Source organism: Charadrius vociferus, unplaced genomic scaffold (genome assembly GCF_000708025.1).
Source record: "Charadrius vociferus isolate BGI_N301 unplaced genomic scaffold, ASM70802v2 scaffold261, whole genome shotgun sequence".
NCBI lineage: Eukaryota > Metazoa > Chordata > Aves > Charadriiformes > Charadriidae > Charadrius > Charadrius vociferus.
Window position 1 is genome coordinate 2,148,001 of NW_009646856.1, and position 23,134 is coordinate 2,171,134.

Genomic DNA, 23,134 nt, shown 5'->3' on the forward strand with positions numbered 1-23,134 from the left:
GGCTTTTCTGGGGGCAATGAATTAAAATTTTGCAGAGTCTTAAAGCTATGCTTTCTGAGCTGAAAGTCCATAGGAGGCCTGAAAAACTATTCTGCAGTTGAGTTCAGTGTAAGAACTATTTCTTGGCTTTCTAAACACTTTGTTCCTTCATTTCAGGGTGGTTCACAGCTGACTATTTCTTGACTTTTTAAACACTTTATTCTTTTCTTTCAGGGTAGCTCGCAGCCACTGTTGTCTCATGTTGCCTTAGCAGTTGCCAGTAAACTGACTTCAGCGTTATTTAATGCTGCCAGGTAATAACATAAAAAATTACATTAAATTATTTTCGTTTTAGTAGCTACATAACAGTTTGAGGATTTTTAGGACTGTTAGTATGATTCTCCTAATGAGTTTTTCTATTGCAAGTGGCTGGCTTGGTTGGAAGAGTAAACATGAAGAAGAACCTGCCCAAAAACAGAAACCAAAAGTTGAACCTGCAACCCCATTGGCAGTGAGGTAAGTTTTACATACTGTCTCAATTGCTTTAATCTCTTGTGTTTTTAACCGTTTGAATTATTTTGAAAAGTGCATAATTGATGAACACGCTTATTTTTTTTTGACTTGAAGCAGTGATGATAATTTGCAGGTCACTTATTTTAAGCTTTGATTCATTCCAGCTTATCATTCTGGACAAATTACTCATCTCTTTCGCTTCTAGTGTGTGACTTCATTGTTACTGTAAAAGAACAGTGTGCACAGTTTAATGACAGTATAAGTACCTGAATATCAATCCTGAAGTTTATCACTGAGGAGCTGCAAAGAAGCTGCATGAAGTGCTTGCTGCTTAGGATAGTTTAAAGGCCCTCACAAAAATTAGGAGGTATCATGTTTCCCTGTTGATTGTGGAGAGAGGAGAATGGGAACAACAGGTTGTAGCCTAATGTTTTCAAGAAAGCAGATAAAAGATTAAATTAATTCCTGATTGGTTTTCCTGAAATCTTTTTTCAAGTATTCTCAAGACTAGTCAGCATTAGGAGAGGGAGTACAAAGTAACCTACTGCTCTGGGAGCCTGGCCTGACACTGCATGAAAAATCAGTTGCTTATCCTAGTTTCTGAACTTTGGTTTTCGGTAGCACTTCAACGGACCTACAAGATCTCCCAGTAGACATCACAAAAACATTTTTCATACTTTGCTCTAAATTTTACCCATACTTTTATGTTACCTTAAACAAGGAAATCTTAGTCCCTATAAGATGCCTAATTTTCTTTAGAAATAGTAAACAGAGTACCTAGTTTTGCTTGACTTTTTTTCTTTTTAGGTTTGGACTTCCAGATTCCCGTCGCCACGGTGAAAGAATATGTCTTTCTCCATGTAACACTTTGGCAGCAGTAACAGATGATTTTGGAAGGGTTATTTTACTGGATGTTACAAGAGGACTTGCAGTTCGTATGTGGAAAGGTATGATAGCGTATATTAGTACAGCAGATAATATTCTTCAAAATGCTGTGGCTTCTTATTTCAGACTTAGAATTCCAAGTGTTTTTCCATTCTTAACAAAGACTTTAGTACATTGTGTTATAACAAACTAAATATTAAAAGCAGATGTAATATGAAGTCCATAAGGGTAGTGTTGTACCAATCCCTCAAATACTAATATGGCCTATAGTAAAATTTCTGTCTGTTTGTATTGTATAGATTTTTTTAATTTTTTTTTTTCATAGACTGTATCCCAACAGAAAGCTTTAGATTTAATCATTTTTTCAGAAGACCTTTAGGTCTATTCATCAAGATTCTTTCTCTTGATAAACTCTAGTATCTTTTTTAATTCTGCTGAGGCAATAAACAGAAGTTTGAAAAAATCAGTGAGAAGGTATAGAGCTTGTTAGATTCTCCATTTCATCATGGTGACTGCGTGAGAAGAGAGTGTTCAGTTTCATCTAAACTGATTGCTTTTTGAAAAGAAAAAAAAATACAGATGTAAAGCTCTCAAACTGTAATTATACCTAATGTTACAACAACTTTTTTTGTCTATAGAATTAAAATTTTGTAGCTTTGTAGGAGATGGTAGATAAATTCTAAGAACATAGAAAATCTCGAGCTGTTCTCTCTCCCACACTACCAATTCAAAAGATAAGTGGTCATGAATATAGTAGCTGCTTCAGCAACATGCTAACAGTGTAATAGCTAGAGTAATCATGCTTCCCCCGTGCATTCTTCTTCTCTTGTATTTTGAAGCTTATTAGCTATAATATGTGCTTTCTGGTATTCTTGGACTTTTTTTTCTTCATTATTGAGAGCTTCGAATTATCTAGGAAGTACTGTTAGAGTTCTAAGCTTTATTTCATAGTCAAATACATATTTAAAATTTACCAGCCTTTCCCCAGTGAGGCTGTTGAGATGTGAAATAGCGTTGTTGTTTTTTTTTTTTATTTTGGTTTGTGGTTTGGTTTGTTTGTTTTTTTTAAAGCAAAGCTGTCTACTGAATTAAATCTTTTTGGATTGTATCTTTTCTCATTAATTGAGTTGTGAATACTTTTCAACCTTCCTGGTACAATATATCTTTCTATAAACTTGTTGTATAGATCAGTATTTCACTTGTGGTTTGAAGTCTTCATTTGTATTTCCTAAACCATTACAGAGTTTAGTGATGTCATTAGAGCATCTCTGCCTTTTTGGTTTGGGGAGATTTTATGAGGGAAAGTATTTGCATTACCCAGAGAGAGTAGGAGTATCAGTAGTTTTATTGGGTTCCTAAAAATTGCATTTTAGTGATGAAAACGTAAATGAAAACACATGAATAAAGACTTACATAATCTATTTAATAGGTTATGCAAATTTCCTTCCTTAAATCTTCCTTTTTTGGTGTTTTGAAACCTTTTGGTGTTTGAGAAATCTGGGCACTTGCTACAGATCTTTCTTTGCCAAGGAGCTTTTGCATTGGTGTAATGTTCAGATCGCAGACCTTATGAGTTTTGTTTTTTCTGTGGCATGTCCGAGAAGAACTTGTTCCTCTCGAAAGCTTTCCAGGAGGCTGCATTTGGCTTTGAGGAGTCCTCTGGTGGGCCCTTCTCTGAGTGTATGGACCGCAGTTCTTGACAGGAGTCTGGCTACTGGCCAGGGTTGCACAGTTTGAAACAAAAGTTAAGGAAAACTTTCTGCTGGAATAGTACTTAAGTGGGTGATGATGTATACTAATAACGTATTTATTTCTGTACACTAATGAACTTCTGTCTTCTCTTACAAAGGATACCGTGATGCAGAAGTTGGTTGGATACAGACTGTAGAGGACCTTCATGAGAGGGAAACTGAGAAGATGGATTTTTCTCCTTTTGGAAATGCACAAGGTCCAAGTAGAGTGGCTCAGTTCCTTGTGATCTATGCTCCAAGGAGAGGCATTTTGGAAGTATGGAGCACGCAGCAAGGCCCTCGGGTTGGAGCTTTCAATGTGGGGAAATACTGTAGGTAAGAGACAGTTAGCAGGTATACATATTGGCTGTGCTGCTGCAATAAAGTGATATGTGGATATGCCAGTGGTAACAGTGGGAAGTGCTGGCAGGCACTACTTGCGTTGTCCACGGTGTTTCTACTGAATGCAGCTTGCTGTTGTTTTATAGAAAGGGATTTTGTCATGTTTCATCACTCCGCAGTCTTTCCTGGTAAATGCATTTAGCAGTTGTTAAACCTTAGCTTTATGAAATTTGTCATCTTTTTATTCAGTGTGTGGAAAGGGAAGGTTGCTAATTTTCTTCTTCATTGTAAAGGTTGTGGTTTTTGTTGGTTTCAGATTGTTATATCCTGGTTATAAAATAATGGGTCTAAACAATGTGACCAGTCAGGGATGGCAGCCCCAGACTTACCAGATATGCCTTGTTGATCCAGTCTCTGGAAGTGTAAAAACTGTCCATGTACCATTCCATTTAGCACTGAGGTAAGGACTTTCTGTACTCTATATAACCAAATGAATTTCATTGTTGTTTTTGGAAACGACGTTTTATTTAGAGAGCACAATTCTGGTGTTCCTTCTCAAGCTGAATAGTACTCTGGTAATAGTATCATTGGTTCCTATGCATTAACTTGATTTTTGTTAACGTGATGTTACCTTAAAGTAGCATAAATAATTTAAAAAAACATACTTTTTTTTTCTGAATCATTCACTTTAGTTCTCTTCACTGATACAATTAAAATTATTTCCCTTCAGTGATAAAAAGAGTGAGCGAGCAAAGGATATGCATCTAGTGAAGAAGTTAAATGCTTTGCTCAAAGTTAAAACCTCAGATCCAGGTAGGTTCTCTTGTATAACTTCTTAAGATTGTGTGTTATCAAATGGTTCTTGTATTATCTGTAAGTCTACAAACGCAGGTATTACTGCAGTGCATTCTGACAGCAGTATGCGCTATAAATTATGATCTTTAAGTAGCTTAAATTTCATCTTGTAGCTTATAAAAAAAAAAAAATACATCTCGTACAAGGATCCAGTATAAGCCTTGTCTGCCATGTAAATCTTAACTAAACTGCTCTTTTGAGTGCTTGCATAAAACGTGGTCTATTTACAACCCATTATGCTATGTGGTGGAGTTCAGCATTTGACTCTAGATATCCTTCCTCCTGCAAGTAATATATATTTCTTACAAAAGACAGATTTGGAGTAAGAGATGGCACTGAGCTGTTACTTTGTTTCATTTTCCCGATGCTTATTTTGGCAACTTTTGTAATAGTGTCTTCCTCTCTATATAGCATGAACCCACGTGCATCTTAACTGTGGTGTGGGTTGACTTGCTTTTCAGAATGCATTTGAGAAATATGAATTAAAGTCGTGATTGTCTTTGTTTGCAGATTTGATTGAAGCTGAAGCAAAGGAATTAATACTTGATATCAAATACCCTGCTACAAAGAAACAGGTGAATATTTAGAAGCCAGTATACTTTAATACTAGGGGAAAAAATATTGCATTATCAGATTAGAGTTCTAAATCTCTTTAAATCTCTCAAAATATGTTATTTTTTCCTAGAGTTACTTGAAGCAAATAATTGAGCTATTTTGATGGGTGTGTGTTTGTGGTGTTCTTTTGGGTTTTTTTAAAAAATAGACTGGAATTCATTTTGACTTGTGACTTTCCCAAGGCAACTTCCATGATAAAAGTCAAAATAATAAAAAGAGAGCAGACCTTTCTGTAGGATCAAATCATGCCACAAGTATATGTGAATACAAAATACAGGTGAAAAATCATTGTCAAAGTTGTGCTTTGTTGGCTTACCTTACATGTTTTTACAGTAGAATTAAGTAAATGTTTAATTCTGAACGTCTGCTTAACAGGCTCTGGAAAGTATATTGACAAGTGAACGTGTGCCACTTTCATCTCTCACAAACATCACTCAGACATTAATGGATAATTTAAAAAAACAGGGTAGGTGCATATTTATTTCGCGAATATGGAGAGGCATTTGCACTTTATCTGTAGCGCTGTAGGGCTATTGTAGAACTATTCTGTTCCACAGGGACACCAGACTTGGTTTGCTTAGTTTTGCTGCTAGATGTCACAGGATGTTGCTTCAACATATTTTATTTTTTTTTATGCACACTGAAAATAGCTTGCTAGTAAGTATGCTTTGCTATGCTTGCTATGTGCCTAGTAACTTGTGATTGTATTCAAAAAGAAAACCAACAACCAGGCTAGGTACTTGCATCCAGTAAAAGCTTCCCTCAGAAAGAAGTTTTCAGTCTTTTGCCTGTAGAAGTTTTAGTTTGTTCTCTCTCTCCAAGGAAGGTAGTAAGGATATGGTTCTTTTGGGGTCTGTGAATTTTAGTGTGCTGGAAGCACAAAATCCTTAGCACTGGGGATCTGAGCTCTGCCCAGATGCCTAGCATCTTTTCTTGGTAAACTTTCCTTATATTTAGTTATATTTTGTATGTTTTGATAGATATTTCAGAGCTAATGTCAGGAAGTGTCATTACCTGTTCAAAATCTTGTTGCTGGAAGTCTGCAAGATTGTTTCTTTGAAATGATATACTTGGACCTTTTGGACCTTTCTAGATGGGGAGAGACTTCTTTGTGTTTGAAGTGACTCAGTTTTGGAGACCCAGCTGGGTATTGTGGAATAGAGTGGGGAAGCATGTGCCTGCCACTTCCTTTGCATGTGTCGGGACTTCTCAGATAAAAGTCTGTGGGTTTTTTTTTTTTTGTTATCACTGGATTCATTTCAGCTTGTTAGCCAGAGGAGTCAAGAAAGCCCTACCACTGTTGTGTGGAAGTCCTGAATAAACCATTTGTCAATAAGAAAGGCTGTGTCCTTTGTACCTCAGTGAGAATGTGACAACATGTTTTCATAGTTTCAAAGCCTTGAGAAGAAGTCTTTCTTTCACTGTGTCAGTGTTTGGGGTTTTTTTACCATTTTCTCGAATTAGAGGAGATTGAGAGCTTCACACGCACAGTTCCCTACCTAATTTTGGTCTGGCATTCTAAACCACTAACATTATCCATTTCTATTTGAACTCCTAAAAAGAACAAAGAAAAATGGAAACATGCCCTTTTACACTGAAGAGAGATTGATGGAACTGTGTACTTACTGAGGTCTGTTTCTTTGAGTGTGTATTTTTCATCACTAATCTCTTGTCATACATAACATTATTTCCTCACAGTCACAATAAAGAACAAACTTGGCTGATGTTCCAGCCCTCTAATTTCAGAAGAGTAGTTGGTATATCCTTCCACTTGTGCTTTGTAGGTAAAAAATAATGTGAAGCAGATGCTGGGCTCTTTGAATGCTGTGGTCAAGTGACTGTGCAGCAAGCTCTGTGCGTTTCTCTTTTGTTTGTAGGATTTTTAATTGAAAGTATCAAAAGTGTTTAAGGGTCTGTAGGGAGAAAATTGTGTTTAGAAGCTGTTTCAGGTGAAGATGATATATTCAGAGATACTTTTTCTATAGAAAGGTCCTTTTAGGTCTCAGTAAAATGCTTTCTTTTAAAACAAATAAGTTGGAATAGAGTTTTTTCAACATTGTGTTGGTGTTAGCTTCCTCTGTTCTGATTGCTTTAATTGTTACTGAAATTTGAATGTTCATAGATACATGAAATTTCTGAGACTAAGATTGTAGAAATAGAAAAGGCAGTGTCTTGCAGAGATGAAATTGAGTTTGTATCAGTAGATATCAAGCTCTCTTCTGATACAAGGAGTATGCTTAAAATATTGGCATAGTGAATAAAATATTATAGTTTAGTATTTAATTCTTGATAAAATATGTTTGAGACTGTGTACTTCATTTTTTGGCGGTCTCTAGTTTGGCCTTAAACCAGGAAAAGACAATAGGTTTGTCTTTGTTCAGTTCCACGTTGTCAAACTCCTTCAGTTTAAAAATGAGCCTGATATCTTTCTCTAATATTTCTCTTAAAAATAATTCTTTTTTTATGCTGCTATTAAATATAATCATTGCAAGCACCAGCGCATCAAAAAATTACACTGAGAGACAGGAGTCCTCCAGTTCTAATAAGGGAGGAGTTTAATGCAGCTGCAAAATATGTTTCATTATTCCAGGCTATATATTCAAGTTCAAATGCAGTTTTATTTCTCCTCAGAGCTTGAGTGTGTGGATGAAGGACTACTGCAGTTCTGCGCAAACAAGTTAAAGCTGTTACATCTTTATGAACTTGTTAGCAAACTAAATTCCCAAAGCATACAGAAAGACACTCCGCCCTCAGATAATGTGAGTAAATTCAAAATTCAGTTGTCTTATAGAATTGAGTGATGATTTAAGCATAAAAATATGTTTTCAAGGCGTTGGATAAAATAAGAAGGTAAGCAAGTTACCCATTTTTGTGGCCTGGAACTTTTAATGAAGTAATTGTTTTATAATGCCTTTCCCGCCCACTCCCATACAAATGTCTAGTAATTCATCTACCTAATATACTTTAGCAGTCACATAAAAATGAGATAGAAGTGAAAATAGAACCAGGAATGCCTGATTTGAGTCCTTTTATCCAAAGTACATAGCATGTTCTTAACTTTGTTTTGTTTTGGAGGGCCGTTTGGGACCAGCAGAAATTGCAAATTCTGATACTTGCTTGTGTAGCAGTGTAATTTGGCTTGCTTTTGATATCATTAATAAAAATGCTTATACATTTATAAAAGCCATATGAAGTGGTGTTATGTGGGCTTGTTTGCTTGATGGGTGATTGTTATACGATGGGCAGGATCTAAATATGGGAAATGCATCTTTTGAAGCACTTAAAAATGAAGCTAGACAAGGTCTTCATTTGAGCTATATGAAAAACTGATTTTGAAATTATTCAATCATTTTGGCCCTTTTTAAAGATTATTTTAATATTCCAAGAAAAATATTTTGAATCTTCTGACTTTAAGCTTTTTGCTGTGTTTTGAGAAACATCTGTTTGCATTAGTCTTGTGCTGTGATTTTTTTGGCTTTTAAGGACTTGGCTAAACTGCTTCGGCTGGAAGAAAAAGATTTTCATAGGCTCCAAACTTTACTGGAGAGCTACAAGAAAGAAAACACCCAAACTACTGTTCAGTTTGCTGATGAGAAGGATGATGTATTATCTGTGAAAATGTTCTTAGAATATTTGGAATATGAAAAGGACGCGATTAATGTGAAAAATATGGAAGATGGAGAATATGTGGCTTTGGGTAAGAGCTACTGAACTGTTTGTCAAACACTTAGACTGATTATAATCTTAGATGGTATAAATCTGGTATAAATGTAACTCTCGTGAGACACCACCTGGAGTCACTGCATCCAGCTCTGGAGTCCCCAACATAAGAAGGACATGGACCTGCTGGAGTGTGTTCAGAGGAGAGCCACGAGGATGATCCCAGGGCTGGAGCACCTCTCCTACGAGGAGAGGCTGAGAGAGTTGGGGCTGTTCAGCCTGGAGAAGAGAAGACTCCGGGGAGATCTTATTGTGGCCTTCCAGTACCTAAAGGGGGCCTACAGGAGAGCTGGGGAAGGACTTTTTACTAGGGCATGTAGTGATAGGACGAGGGGGAATGGCTTTCAACTGGAAGAGGGCAGGTTTAGATTAAACATTAGGAAGAAATTTTTCACTGTGAAGGTGGTAAGGCACCGGAACAGGTTGCCCAGAGAGGTTGTTGAGGCGCCATCCCTGGAGGTGTTCAAGGCCAGGCTGGACGTGGCCTTGGGCAACCTGGTCTAGTGGGAGGTGTCCCTGCCCATGGCAGCGGAGTTGAAACTCGATGATCTTCAAGGTCCTGTCCAACCTAAACCATTCTATGATTCTATGAAATATTTCAGCCTTAGTTTGGGGGCCTTAACAAGCTGGCTTGCCTTGAAGTAGTATGTGGCACTGCTAGTTACAGACTCTTACCTTTAGCCATAGGACAAGTCTTTCTACCTAGATGGATATTAATACAAGTTAACTACATCTATGGATATAGTTACCCTAAAGCCATGTTATCACTGTTCATTCGTTTATTAATGCCACCAAGTCGGACAGTGGTAACTAGGTACTTTACAGAGCAGCTGTATCCTGCTGTTTCTTTTGTGGTCAGAGCACCTCAAGAGTTCAGTTAATGACAGGACTTACTTTAGCCTCAGAGATGGGGGAACTGACTGGAGGCAGCACAGGACTATCAGGCGAGGGAATATGGACCCCTCATTTGTGGAGTTGAGGAGATTTTGGACAATGTTGATCTGAAATACTATGGATGGGGATAGCATCCGTTGGGGTGTGGGATGGGGTTACTGTCTGTAGTCTGCCTTAATTTGCAAATCTGTTCTGGACTGTTCTTGAGGGGGTCTTGGGAAATAACTAGTGGAAGCAGCTTGAGTTAAATCTGACTCAAAGGCACTGTCTTTCTAGATTACTTCTTTTCTGGGAAAATTTTGGTGCAAACACGGAATTCTGTGCACAGGTGTTGTATGGTGTTCACTTTGTAGCCTCCTGCTTCTTTTGGCTGTAATCGTCAGACTTTGAGAGGAATTGGGATTGAAAAGTCAAGAAGATCTTGGCTTTTATCTGTATGAGGATCAAAGGCTGTTTCTAAATAATCTTAGAATTTGCATTTTCTCTATACTTGGTTTTAAGAACTGGGGTAGGAGTACTCTTCTCCCCACCCCCGTGGATAGGGATCACCAGTAACTTATTAGGGTGTTCAGCTGTAAACAAGTATAATTGAGACATGAACGTCATGCTGAGCAGTTTAGATGGTTTCTTGAATATCTTATTTTTTCCAATCTTCCTCTGGGTGGAAGGGACCCTCAGAGTTTTTGTAGTGCTGCAAAGGTATGAATTATGTAATTGTTTGGGTTTTTTTAATTGGCTGAAGTACCACTAGTTTGCTATGTAAGATACAACATGCTGCCACACAGTTATGGGTTACTCCATGGATAAACTTGTTCGACACTTCAAGCCATTCTTTGAGTTGAACAAAACGTGTAATCCAAGCAATACAATGACCTTTGTTTTGTTATAAATCCATTTTCCGTATGACTCCTGTAGTGGTAGAAACACTTACATCCTTTGTAATGAACCTTCTTCTCCACTAAGGGTAAACCATCAGGATATCCTGGATGTAACTTAGCCTTTTATTGCACTCAGTGGGACCTGATCAATATATGATCTTTCATGTAAGTGTAAGGGGAGATGCTGTGGCTTTAGATGTCGTTCATAACGTCAATTAATTTTTGCTTCAGGCAGCTTTTTCTTCTGGAAGTGTTTGTGTGGGGAGAGTTCCACAGAGGAAATGTGTCATGCATTGGAATCAGCAGGTTTTAGCCCTCAGGTCTTGTTGGTAAGATATTTATTAAATAATTTAAAACTTTGCTTTAGTATTTTGAAAACAAAACATTGCAAGGAAAAATTCTGAATGTTGACCTCTGGATTAATGCTGTATTTGGGCTGTGTTCAAATACCCCTACATTCAGTTCTTTAGGTGCTCGTATTGTATTTCCCGCTTAAGAGATGTCAAGGAAAATAAAAATCTTCTAGTAGAAAATGTGGGTATTCAAGTGGGAATATCTAGAGTATGCGTTTAGGACTACAAGAAGATTTGCTGAAAATTTATTTTACAAAGACGGAAAAATTATGAGAGTAGTTAATTTCAGATACTGATACATATGTTGTAACTCCTTTTTGCAAGCCAGGAAGTCTTAAAAAGAATTAAAAATAAATTTTTCAGAATTGCTAGTAGTGTTCAGGCAATCATCTTTATCTTTCATCTGCATGTAATTTTAGTCTTGCTACTTCCATCTTCTACATGATGATGGAAATACCTATTTCAGCATTACCTGCCTAGGTTAAGATTTTCAGCTGTAATACTAATAACTACTAATGTTTACCAAGTTGAGATTGCTAACATGCTGGTACTAGCTGGCTGTGCCTTCAAAAGAAGGTGCTTTCTAAGACAGCTTTCTAAATGAAAGGTACATTGTTTCATTTCAAAGGCTGTCATAGGGTGCCTTATGCAATACATCTTTAACTTTCTACATCAATATAATAAGGGTTCATGGATATAGCGTTAGTGCTCCGTGACGCATAATTTGTTCGAGAAAGTGATTGCATCAGGTATATTGCAATATTAGAGTTTCATTCTATTGGTTTAATTCCATATTCTCTTTTTTTTACAGTCACTCCTTCTCAATTTATGGCTTTCCAAGGAAAAAGATATTCTAGACAAACCAGATTCTGTCAGTTGCCTTCACACTATGCTGTCACTTCTGAGCAAAATGAAAGGTGAAGTGTGCATTTGGACCACTTAAACACAACTGATATTAACTATTTTTAGAAATTTGTTACTCTAACTAGCCTATATTATCACTTACCGTTTCCCGCCCTCACAAGTAATGTAGCAGAGCTAAATAGCCCGTGTTGAAGAACTAACTGAAAATACAATCAAAATCTGAAGAGTCACAATTAAAGGCCTTCACGGCCTGGAGTTTCACTCTCCACTAAGTTGGCACAACTCCTGTTTGGCACCAGAAGGTGGCTGTCCAGCTCCCCTTCCTCCCTTTTTTGGGTGTATATTCCTGCCCCTCTGCCTTGTGCTGACTGCCTTTCAGAAGTCCTTCAAGTTGCTTTAACTCATTGAGATGCTGTTATTCTAGCAGCATTTGTGTATTGAACATCTCTGTAACTTGAGGGATACTCTGTAAAGTCAACTTGCCGTTATTTGGGGTAAGTGGTGTAATGGATAAATACCGATTCTCCTACCTCTCACAGAGCTGCTGTGGATATGTCTGTGCCAGGTTCCCCTATATTTAGTTCACCATAGGGCACCATTATCAGCTAGAAATGAAGCGTGAATAAGCTACTGCTGCTGTCTGAATAAATTAATTCTGCTGAACACAAGGTAGCCTGAAGAGAGCCAGCTTGAGTGCATTGAATACATGTGGCATCTTGAAATTGTAGAAAAAGCTTTCTGCATCGTGAAGTGTTATTTTGTAATATTCCTTAGATCTAGTAAGCGTGCAGCGGGTTTACTACCTGGTGATTTAGATCTATTGCCTGTTTCCTACCAATGAAACTTGGAGAACAAGTAATTCAATTTATTTCAAATTTGAGTTATAACCTAGAAATTGTGTGCTGCCTATCTTGAAAAAGATAAGAGTAATTGGAAATTGCACCTCATATAAGCTGTATTAATGAGTGGTGCTTTCAGGGTTGGTTGCAGCTTTATTAGTTTTAACACCCGAAGAGCCAAGTTGAGTTTCTTACTCTCCCTTTCTCTACAGTTGCTATAGATGAGTCATGGGACACTCAGTCGGTTTCCCCCTGGTGGCAGCAAATGCGTACAGCTTGTGTTCAGTCTGAAAATAATGCAGCTGCCTTGTTATCTGCTCACGTTGGACATTCTGTAACTGCACAGATAATTGACAGTGTGACAGAGAAAAAAGTAAGTCATCTTGGACCTCCCCCTTCTCTTTTATTTACTGTATCAGTTCCATGCAAATTGCTGTCGTAATAGAATAACATCCTCGGCATTGATTTCTTGTCATTCTAACATGGGCACAAGCATGCCATCCTGCAAACCTGAAAATTTGAATTTGAGGAATATTATCCTGGGATGAATGAATGATGTATCAGAATTGTTTGCTGAACATATTTAAATGTATAATGGGAACTGTACAGTGAGGTTTTTCTCTTAATAGCAGATGATGCTGAGAAACTTAAAGCCTACGCAGTTTCCACATAAATTTGAGAAGCTGATTGAACTTTGGGTGGTAAACCTGTTTTAATGCAGTTTTGATTGTTTTATTTTTTTATTTTAATATACTGGTGAATTTTCTTAGCCCTTATGTTACTATGCTGTACTTCTTAAAGTGATGGGATGTTGTTTGTTTTTTTTTAAATAAGTATCTTTTCACAGACTTGTGATTAACACTGTGAAACTCCACACAGCATTGCTATTCAAAATGGAAAAAGTTATTACATTCCTAAATAGCACTAGGCATATTTGTATTTTACTACTTGGCTTAACAGGTTAGATGGGATTTAGGTGATATTCAGTCTTTTAAATAGACTGCTGTATAAATTATGATTAGATTACTTGGAAGTGTTTTGGTATTTTTGCACATTCACCTTAACTATTGCGATTCTGTATATTAAAATTGTTAGCGTTGCCCAAATAGGAATGTTGGTATATTGCAGCGTATTATAGCTCTCTCCTTTGTCATCTTCTCTTCTGCTCTTAAAAGAATAAAGCAACAGCTTTATTTCCCTCAAAACTTCCCTTCCATAAAGCGATTTATCTCTCCCCCTCGCCCCCTTTCTTTCCCCTACAATCCTTTGGCTTAAAGCCTAACACTGTTAATGGCCAGGCTTCTGAGAACTGTAGAGTTTGCTGTTTTCGTGCACAAAGCTAAAAGTCAGATCTGCATGCTGCTGGAAAGATTCTTGGGCTTCCTGGCAGAGCATTTGCTGATAAACATGAGAATTATCAAAATGATACACTGAACTGTGATGTAATGTGATCTAGTGTTTCTGGGTGCATGATATATTTTTTAATATGGTAGGACATTGCAATGTAGGTGGCTTAATCCTGTATGTAAGGAAGCTGTATATATGGAGGACTTAAAATTAAATCTTTTTTAAGGGATTCTAACCCACTTTTCAACTAAATATGAACTTTAAAATGAGACTATAAGATGACCTTTTGCGTCCTTTTATTTCCTGATGTTTCTCTTCAAGAATCTGTGCGTTTTGTGAGCAGTGTGGGGATATTAATTGATGTTTGCATAATAGTTAATCTGCATACCTTGAACTAAATTATTCTTTAAAATGCAGTTGCTTTTAGGACATAGCTTTCCATTTGAATACTATGCTTTAAAAAAAAAACAAACAACCAAAACTGCTACTTTAAGTGAACAGACCTAAAACAGTTCGTATCTTTTGTTAGTTTTCCCAAATAATTGTAGGTTCGGACACAGAATCCTGGGAAGCACTATCCCTTGATACTGAATATTGGCAACTTTTGCTGAAACAGCTAGAGGATTGTCTGATACTTCAAACACTACTGCATAGCAAAGTGAGCAAAAGGACAAAAAGAGTTTCATCACTTCAGACTGAGCCTTTGGGCAGGCTTTCCGTAAAGAAATTGCTTGAAGCTGGAAAAGGTACATTTTTTTTTCTCTTGGAAAGATGGTTGACTGTTTTTCCAATAGACTTCTGAGCCATCCTTACCTTAATTTATGAAATGCACTGCACTGGAATTTGTTCTGCTGGTTACTTTCCTTAATTTAAAACCAATGCAAACCATGTAGAATAGCATTTTAAAATTATAAATGAGTGTTACTGTAAATGCTGCGTTGTAACCGTCTAATCAGTTAACTAGGAAGCTTTCTAATTGGCAAAGTTATCCTTATGTAATTAACAGTATTTAAAACTTCTATCTCTTCTTGTCTCCTTTGATTCTGAACCATAAATCTTCTGGGATATATTGACTATACCTTATAATTTTTTTTTTCAATGTCCTAGGAGGTATTGCTGACACTGTAGCAAAGTGGGTTTTTAAGCAAGGCTTCAGTCCTCTTGTACTGAATTTGGCCCAATACAAAACCAATACAGATAGTACTGAAGAAATGCATGCTAATATCTTTCTTGAGGAACCAGAAGCAGATGCAGGCTTGGAAACAATCCTAGGTAAGAAAATAATACGAATTTTTCGGATTCGAAATGACAGCAGAGATGTTTTAGTTGCTAGTGTTGTGCAGTAGCAGAAATTATAGTGGGAAGAGGTCTGTCTTGTAACTTCAGATTTTCTTCTTCTAGAGCTGCTGCAATTGGCTTATCAGCAGTTTCCGTGTAGTCTTGAAGTGGATGTACTCCATGCACATTGCTGTTGGGAATATGTAGTGCAGTGGAATAAGGACCCAGAGGTAAAAGAATTTCATTTGTGGGGAGTAATGGTTAAGACCAACTCAATAGAAGCAGTTTCACAAGTTTGTAATAGTTCATAAAAGCTTTCATTCAGAAGACTGACTTTGAAAGCATATTAGTTACAACTTTTCTGTGGTAAGCGGCAAACAGAAATTGAATTGAGAAAATGAGTGTGAGGTGCCATTCAGCCTCAGGACCTGCAAAGACATGACCGTATGTTTCTAAGCTATCATATTTTCAAAACTGGATTCAAATAAGCGGCATGAAGAAGGGTTTTAAACTGTTTTGTACTTGTACAAAATATAGTCAAGTACTGTAAAAGCAAAGAACCTTTCATCTGTTCTAGATATATTAAAACAGATCACAGAATACTAAATTTGCTAGATTAGAATCCATTCCATTTGAAGAGGAAAGAGATTTCTTGACTATTGTTAGATTCCCTGGCCACTGTTGGGAATTGTCATTGGAGAAAGGAAAAAAAAAAAAAAATCCCTTTTTGCACTGCTGTCATACAGCTTCTCTAATACTGGAAAATGTTCGCCTAAGTTCAGATGATATTAAAATTTAAATTAGCACTCCTTAGGTCTGTGCAGCATAACACCTTGCTATAGAACGGACGGTTCCTTTGAGATAGCTAAAACCTTGCTCCATCATAATGAAATGAAGTAAAAATTAATCTTTCTAGCAAAAATGGATTTTGTATTTGAAAAACACTGTAGTCAGTAGAGGTACCTTTCAGCGAAGAGTATGTTAGCAGTACATATACTAAAACAAAGACCTGAAAATAGTGCTGAAATCGCAATGTGTTTCATGATTACTGAGACATACTTTGCCACGTGCATGTATGCTTGTCAGAGAGTAGCAGAGAAGACTGCAGTATCAGAATAACTTACAAGTTTTGTAACTGTCAAAAAATAGTAGCTTCAAAATAATCTACCTGGGCCCTTTAAGAATCAATAGTTTACATTTAGAACAAGTTCCGAATAATGTAATAACTTGTTCTTTTTTGTTTTACATAAGGAAGCATGTTTTCTCATTAGGTCTATAGATCATCTAAGATGCATCGTTAACGCTCATGTTCAGCATGGTAAGTATGAAGCTATTATTAAAAATTATCTTTGTTGAAATTGTAAAACAGCAGAATAAATGACTGTGTTTCAACAAGCATAAACATATGCAGTTCATAGTAATGATGGCCATTTTGTCTAAAAAAAAACAAAAAAAAAAAACCAAACCCCAAAACTTTCTGCTGACATTCAAGAGTGTCTTTTTCATGTTGAAACTGAGTTTCCATCAGAACCATGAAAATAAGTTGGTTAGGTAAAGTTAATGTGTTTAACTAAAAACATTTTGAAATAAAATTGCTCTGAAACTTTTTTTATTTGTATTTAAATAGTGGCACATGCTTATTGCAGTCAATGACTTTTCATGCATTTCCTGTATTTCTTGATACTCTGTTTCAGTGAATGTGATGATAATTGTCTTTTCTGTAGACTGTGTGTGCAAATAAGGTGCACTCTGCCTAAAGCACTCGCCTTAAACCTTCAGGCTTACCACCAAAGTTTCCGGGTACCCACAATGTTTAACCCGGGCTGCATAATATAATAATTGTAACGAATGATTCATTGCACTTGTAACTGTGTTTCTTCCTGAGAAATCTGATATGGAAAGTCCAAGTATAAAGCAGTGAGGATAACTGACAGTTCCTTCTTGGTTCATTCATCATCCTTTTTTAATCCCCCCCATTAAAAACTTTGGCCCATGGCTTTTCACTCCATACCTGTAAGATCTCTTTTCTATTCACTTGGAGTTTACAAGTTTATTATTGTTCTAGGCATCGCTCTGATGATGTGGAGTACATTCATAGTAAAAAGGCTGTCTTCTGCTACGTATCTAATGGACAAGGTGAGTGCAATATTGTGACAGTATTTTTGAGGATGAATTTTTATTATTAGTTGAAAAGTGAAATGAGTATTTTTAAACCATTGTTTTGTGGTTTTGTTTTTTTTTTTTTTTTTTAAAGAAGTTTGGAATATCTGATTTAAGCATCAAAAAACCCCTGCTTATTTGGTTTATTGTGTAGCTAACTTTTGGAATTGATTAAGGAATGCATATTTTAAAATACCAAATCTGTGGAATGATCAGCTATAAGCAGCTTTAAGTAATAGCTGATCAGCACTGGCTGATGAGTACTGAAGACGTGCTCAGTGTTAGCTTGTAATTGCTAAATAAAAAGTATTTGTGAAACAGTTTGAAACTATGTATGTGTGCGTATATAAAATTTTTTATTAGAAAACAATAACTAACTTAAAGTGTTTTCTCTGTGCCTGTTTCCTAGTAAGTTATTGCCATGAAACTTTCAGGTTCCCACAAGCAGCAGCCTTTCCAAATGTTTTGGTCCAGGTTTTGTGTATATAAGCTCTTATTCTGCAAAATGCAGAACATTTTGTGGATGTTGAGCATTTTTAACTATCGCTACCACTGTTAAATCAGCTGCTGTTCTAGTGGGCAGCTTGTTTGCTATGAGTCTTAGCAGTCTTTTGTCCCTGCTCAACTTCAGTTTTTCATGATTATAAATACGCAGTGAATCTGTTTACTGGAAGACAATTCTGTTTAGGACTGGAAGACAGTTTAGGAAGAGTACTGCCAGTAAGTGATAGATCTGTTTAAATTGGGTAAGGAGAATCTGCCTGTTGGTTTCCAGGATGGAGAACAGCAGCAAAGTGTTTTTTCAGCATAAAAGTCCAGATGCAAAAGAAAAGTGTTGACAGTGATTTTTAAAAAACAAAAACAAAACAAAAAAAAACCCAACCAAAACAACAACAACAAACAAAAACCTCAAAAATTTTGTCATCTTTTTTCCTTTTCCTTTGCTTCTCTCATTTTCTGCTTTTGCTTTTTGTTTAGTGCTGTAAGAACTGGAGAATATCATCTTCCTCATTCCTTTCAGCAAATAGGCTCAGTTGTATACAGTTGTAGTAGGTGTTTCTTCTGCAAAAACTCTTTTCCAGTTTTTCTGCATGCCTTTATGTTAATCCACCACCATTACTTCTGCCTAGATTAACACCAGCAGGAGAAGAGAGAAAGGTTTTCATTAACTAACTGTTTTTGCACACATCTGCCACCTCAAACAAATACCATGTAGTAACAAATGTTGCTAACTTTTAATAGTTATTTATATATGTTTGAAAGCTGGGAATTAGCCCTCAGGGTTTGTGTTGTAGAAGCAGCAACACAACTGATCTCTCGCCAACTTCCAGAAAAAGACAGTTTCCAAATCTGTTGGCGCTTAATCAGTCCCAAAAGTGACAGCTGAAAGTTGTCTTGATTTCAGAATTTGAAACAGCATGATGGCTCACTTGAATTGGAGCTTAAATAATCCTGTAATTCAGGGCCTTGGAATCTCCCTTCAGCTGTTGTTTAGACTCTGCCTGGATACTGTAATCATTACTTTTATATTTTTTTGTGCCCTGGAAGAGAGAGCTTCCACTGATGTGTGGATGAGCTTCATCACGTGCAGCATGTTATTCAACTTGTAGAAACTGAAGCTCATAGTAGCATTCCTAAACAAGGTATGATTGAGGTGTCTCTTCTGAAGAATTCAGATAGGCAAAGCATGGAAACCGTGTAATAACGTTCTTATTAGACCTTCTCTATCTCAATGAATATGCTGGAGCATTTACTCTTCCTTTCCTTTCCCCTTGTTCTCCGATGTTTCTTTCTAACATCATGCTTGGTATTATAGCTCTAGTTCTGTATTATAGAAATCGCTGGGAATTTTTTAGCTGCCTTTGAGATCTGAGTGAGGACTTTGGGGCCTTATTTCTAATCCTAGACTTTAAAAGGGATGAACTAAGTATTGCCATCAGTGATGTTCACTTCTGAATTGTATGATCTGTATCAAAGCTTTTGTTGAAAGCAAACTATGCGATGTGTTGCGTTATGTAGCTGTAATGAGGTATTTTCTCATTTTATATTAGGAAAATAGTAATAAAAGGTTAAAATGTGTAACAGATACCTTATGGTGAAAACTATTTAATTGTACTGAAATATTTTTTTTAAAACAGGTTGGAAAAGCTCCAAAGGACAGATTGTGCAGACGGGCAAGTAATACTACTTTTGTCTCAATGGGAAGAAATAAATAAAAATGCCTTAATTTTAGTACTGGTTTGTGATTTATTTTTGAAAGTTTGAGACAAATTCAAAATGAAACCCTAGAGAAAATGTTATGAATTTTAAGAAATGTAAACTAATCTTTATCTGACAAAACAAATTAGAACAGTAGCGTAACTTCAAATATTATAGAAGGTAGACTTGAGACTATAACATGACAAATTACTATTATTTTTCATGCATAATTTCATTAGTTAAAAATTTCTTGGAAGATAACAGATATGCTCAGAAAACTAAATTTACTAGATGTGATAAACTGAGGAATTCAGTCTTTCTTAGAGATACAGTATTGTAAATGTCTACTTTTACCTTTATTCCTATTTTTCATGTTAGTTCTAATTCTTTGTTGTACTTCAGTGAATATTTGTTTACCTTTAAATAGAATAGGTTAATAAACTGAGCTTAACAATGTGTTTTATGTCAGGGACTGTCTTCTCAAGCATGCAGAGCTAATAAAAGCCTGTTTCAATGCCAGCTGAAACAATTTAAATCATACTGTTTGTTAACAGGACGTAGGTATGGGTGACACAGCAATGACAGCTTTTCTTGGCTGCTGTTCAGATCTTCTGCAAACATTGCTCGAGGTAATTTTTTTTTTTCCTATAGAAAGTAGGGAACTAATTGATTCAAATTTAATTTTAAAGAATATGGTTATACGAATTTCTGTACTATTCAGTTCAGACAAATATTAATGAACTCCTAGACAATATGAAATTTTCTTTTTAATTTCACTGCGGAGAACTGGTGCGTAAAGCTGTGTCTTTTCCATACAAGGCCAATATAGATGACGTTTTGTGCGTGACTACTTGTCTGTGTTCCTCTGGCAGGCTGACGTTAGTAGCGATGAAATGCAGGCTCCTGTCTTAGATACGGAAGATGCCTGGGTGTCAGTAGAAGGACCAGTATCGATAGTAGAACTCGCCCTTGAGCAGAAACGCATTCACTACCCACTTGTTGAACACCAGTTTGTGTTATGTACTATCTTGTACGCCATCATGAGGTTTTCTCTGAAGAGCGTGAAGCCTCTTTCGCTGTTTGATAGCAAGGTATGTCTTTTGAAAGCTTACATCTCAATATTGCTATCCTTCCTCTTGGTTTCTATAACATATGCTAGTTTTCTCTCTTTAGACAGTTCATGCATAACTTCTGAAAGACATTCAGTCACTGTGGCGCATTAATGAAGTTGTCACCAGAATTCAGGCTGAGACCTAAACTTGGTGCTTTTCTTTATGAATAAAAGATTTGTAGTTATCTCAGATGCTTGAAAATCAGCTCCTTAATAATTATCTGGCCTGAAAATACTGCATGGTAAGAATGCTGGATGGCAGGTTTTTCTAGTTGCTTTGAGAAGTGCCAGATCAGAGAAAACATAAATATTTAAGGTCAGAAATGTTATGTTAGTGTCACTGTTGTAGCCATTATTGCTGATGATTATTCCAGAATTCTGAGCATCTTGAAGAGAATAAACAGCTTGTCATTTAATGCATATAAACCACTCAAAAAAGGAAAGAAAAAAAATAAAGAAAAAAAGGGTCACTGCATTTCAAATGCAGTGTATCTCCAATCGGAGCTTGACCCTGAGACAAAGCGGGTACCACAAATTGACTTTCCTCCTCCTAGCTCTACCACACTACAACTCGAAAAATATTTTACCACAAAGTACTGTCACTTAAATCCTGCTGGGGAGAAAATTATATAGTCCTGTAATACTGTGTAGATTTAGTAGGCTTCTTAGTATTGGATCAAAATGGATTATTTTTATTCCCTTGTATCTCTGAGTACTGCCTTTGTTCTCAATTTTAGGGCAAAAACGCGTTTTTCAAAGACCTTACTTCAATTCAGCTGCTACCTAGTGGGGATATGGATCCAAACGTGTTATCCATACGACAACAGGTAGGGATAAGTTTTGTACTGAAGGTTCTTAAACTTGTAAAATTTCAAATAATACTGAAGTAACCTGCAATTTTTGCTTTCAAGTTCTTGGTCAAAGTTGTGAGTGCAGCGGTTCAAACACTGTGTTCATCACAAAAGGCCAAAGAAGTCTCAGAAGAGGAATTGTTTCCTTTTGAGAAGGGGAAGAATTGGCCAACTTTGGCTGTGGACCTGGCTCAGTATCTTCAAATCTCTGAGGATGTGGTCAAAAGGCATTATGTCTGTGAACTGTATAGTTACGGGATGGATCATCTTGGTGAAGAGGTAATAACAGCTTTTAACGATTCTGAGTCAATACTGCATTATGTCAGATACTCTGCTAAAATTACTTTTTCGCTTACTTTAAATGCCTGGAAGGGTTAGCAAAGTATTAGCAGGCTCAAAAAATGCCTGGGCTGAAAAAGTCAGAGGCTGGAAAAGTACTTTTTTAGACCAGTAATTGCCCTCAATTTTCCTTCTTCCCAACAAGAATCTGCATATAGCAACTAGTGGAAACATGATAGGGCATTGTAGCACTGGTCTAAACCAGTACAGCCTTCTTTATTTTACTCTGTTTGATAGTTTCAGGAATCTCTTGTTTTAGGAAAATTTTACTAGTCCTTGGACATGAAAATCCTTTTCTTGAGAGGAAAAGCAAATGAGATTATATGGGAGTTAGGAATATGTTGCTGAACTGTAAAACAGATCTGTGCTCATGCTAATCACTGTGTAAAGTACAGAGTAATTCTCTGCCATTGTTCACTCTTCTGCTGTTCTGAAGCTTTTAATAACATGCTTTATTACAATAACAGGTAACGCAAGAAACAGTCTCAAAACTATCTGTCCTTTTAGTATTGAGAAGCTGCTTTTGATACAGCTTTTCAAGCCTCCAGGTAAATGAGCTGTGTCATGTGGAAATGGGTTCTAGTTCCTTATATTATATTTCTATTTTCAGGCCTTTCTTCAGGTGACTGACAAAGAAGTGCTTGCATCACAGCTGCTCATACTGGCTGGACAGAGACTGGCCTTCGCTTTACTTCACGTGCAGACAAAGGAGGGTATGGAACTCCTCGCTCGGCTTCCTCCAACACTGTGTACTTGGCTCAAAGCTATGGTAAGTTAAGCTCGATTTAGGAAAACAGGTTGATTTTTCAGATGCTTCTGTTCATCAAGACAGAGATTACATCTGAATGGCCCTTTCTTACTAATGGAAACAAGAATTTGTTCTCGTTTTTCCTGATGCCAGTTCTGTTTCATGAAGAGTAAAGCAGTTTCATGGCTCAAAGCATCAGCTTAATTGAGTTAATTAACCTTAGCAACATGCTTTATACAAGTTCAGGAGGGCTTATATGCAGATGATCATCTGTAAAATTACTCTAATGCTGTGTTTATTCTTTTATACAGGACCCCCAGGAACTTCAAAATGTAGAAGTGCCAATTGCAACAACAGTTAAACTAGTTAACAAAGTGATAGAGCACTTACCGGAGAACCACGGGCAGTACAGCCTCGCCTTGAACCTCATAGAGGCTGTAGAAGCCATCTCATCATGACGTTGCTGGTTAGCGCAGTCCTGCTATATAGTGGTATCGTGCATGATTTTACACAACGAGGCTGAACTTTACCGAAAGAAACTTCGGTGTGGCTCATGTTAAATAACGAAAAGAACAACGCTCCCCATCCCAGAATTTCAGACGGTAATTTTAAATTGGAGTATATTTTAAATTCT

The 23,134-nt window shown here is 36.7% G+C and overlaps 1 protein-coding gene across 2 annotated transcripts in view; it reads left to right on the forward strand.

Moving 5' to 3' along the window:
• The window catches only part of RAB3GAP2 (RAB3 GTPase activating protein subunit 2 (non-catalytic)), a 46,968-nt gene extending 23,878 nt beyond the window's left edge, over window positions 1-23,090 (forward strand). For both annotated transcript variants that reach the window (XM_009894306.1, XM_009894305.1), the window contains exons 11-35: window positions 214-293; window positions 406-495; window positions 1,300-1,439; window positions 3,227-3,443; window positions 3,766-3,909; window positions 4,180-4,262; window positions 4,815-4,879; window positions 5,295-5,385; window positions 7,551-7,678; window positions 8,403-8,616; window positions 10,643-10,740; window positions 11,576-11,681; window positions 12,680-12,840; window positions 14,344-14,560; window positions 14,922-15,086; window positions 15,216-15,322; window positions 16,344-16,410; window positions 17,158-17,228; window positions 19,391-19,426; window positions 20,006-20,080; window positions 20,324-20,542; window positions 21,300-21,389; window positions 21,474-21,692; window positions 22,363-22,521; window positions 22,812-23,090. In XM_009894306.1, the coding sequence (XP_009892608.1) occupies window positions 214-293; window positions 406-495; window positions 1,300-1,439; window positions 3,227-3,443; window positions 3,766-3,909; window positions 4,180-4,262; window positions 4,815-4,879; window positions 5,295-5,385; window positions 7,551-7,678; window positions 8,403-8,616; window positions 10,643-10,740; window positions 11,576-11,681; window positions 12,680-12,840; window positions 14,344-14,560; window positions 14,922-15,086; window positions 15,216-15,322; window positions 16,344-16,410; window positions 17,158-17,228; window positions 19,391-19,426; window positions 20,006-20,080; window positions 20,324-20,542; window positions 21,300-21,389; window positions 21,474-21,692; window positions 22,363-22,521; window positions 22,812-22,958 (3,189 nt within the window). In that variant the 3' untranslated portion in view covers window positions 22,959-23,090. The remainder of the gene's footprint in view (window positions 1-213; window positions 294-405; window positions 496-1,299; window positions 1,440-3,226; window positions 3,444-3,765; window positions 3,910-4,179; window positions 4,263-4,814; window positions 4,880-5,294; window positions 5,386-7,550; window positions 7,679-8,402; window positions 8,617-10,642; window positions 10,741-11,575; window positions 11,682-12,679; window positions 12,841-14,343; window positions 14,561-14,921; window positions 15,087-15,215; window positions 15,323-16,343; window positions 16,411-17,157; window positions 17,229-19,390; window positions 19,427-20,005; window positions 20,081-20,323; window positions 20,543-21,299; window positions 21,390-21,473; window positions 21,693-22,362; window positions 22,522-22,811) is intronic.
• The last annotated feature ends 44 nt before the right edge of the window (window positions 23,091-23,134 follow it).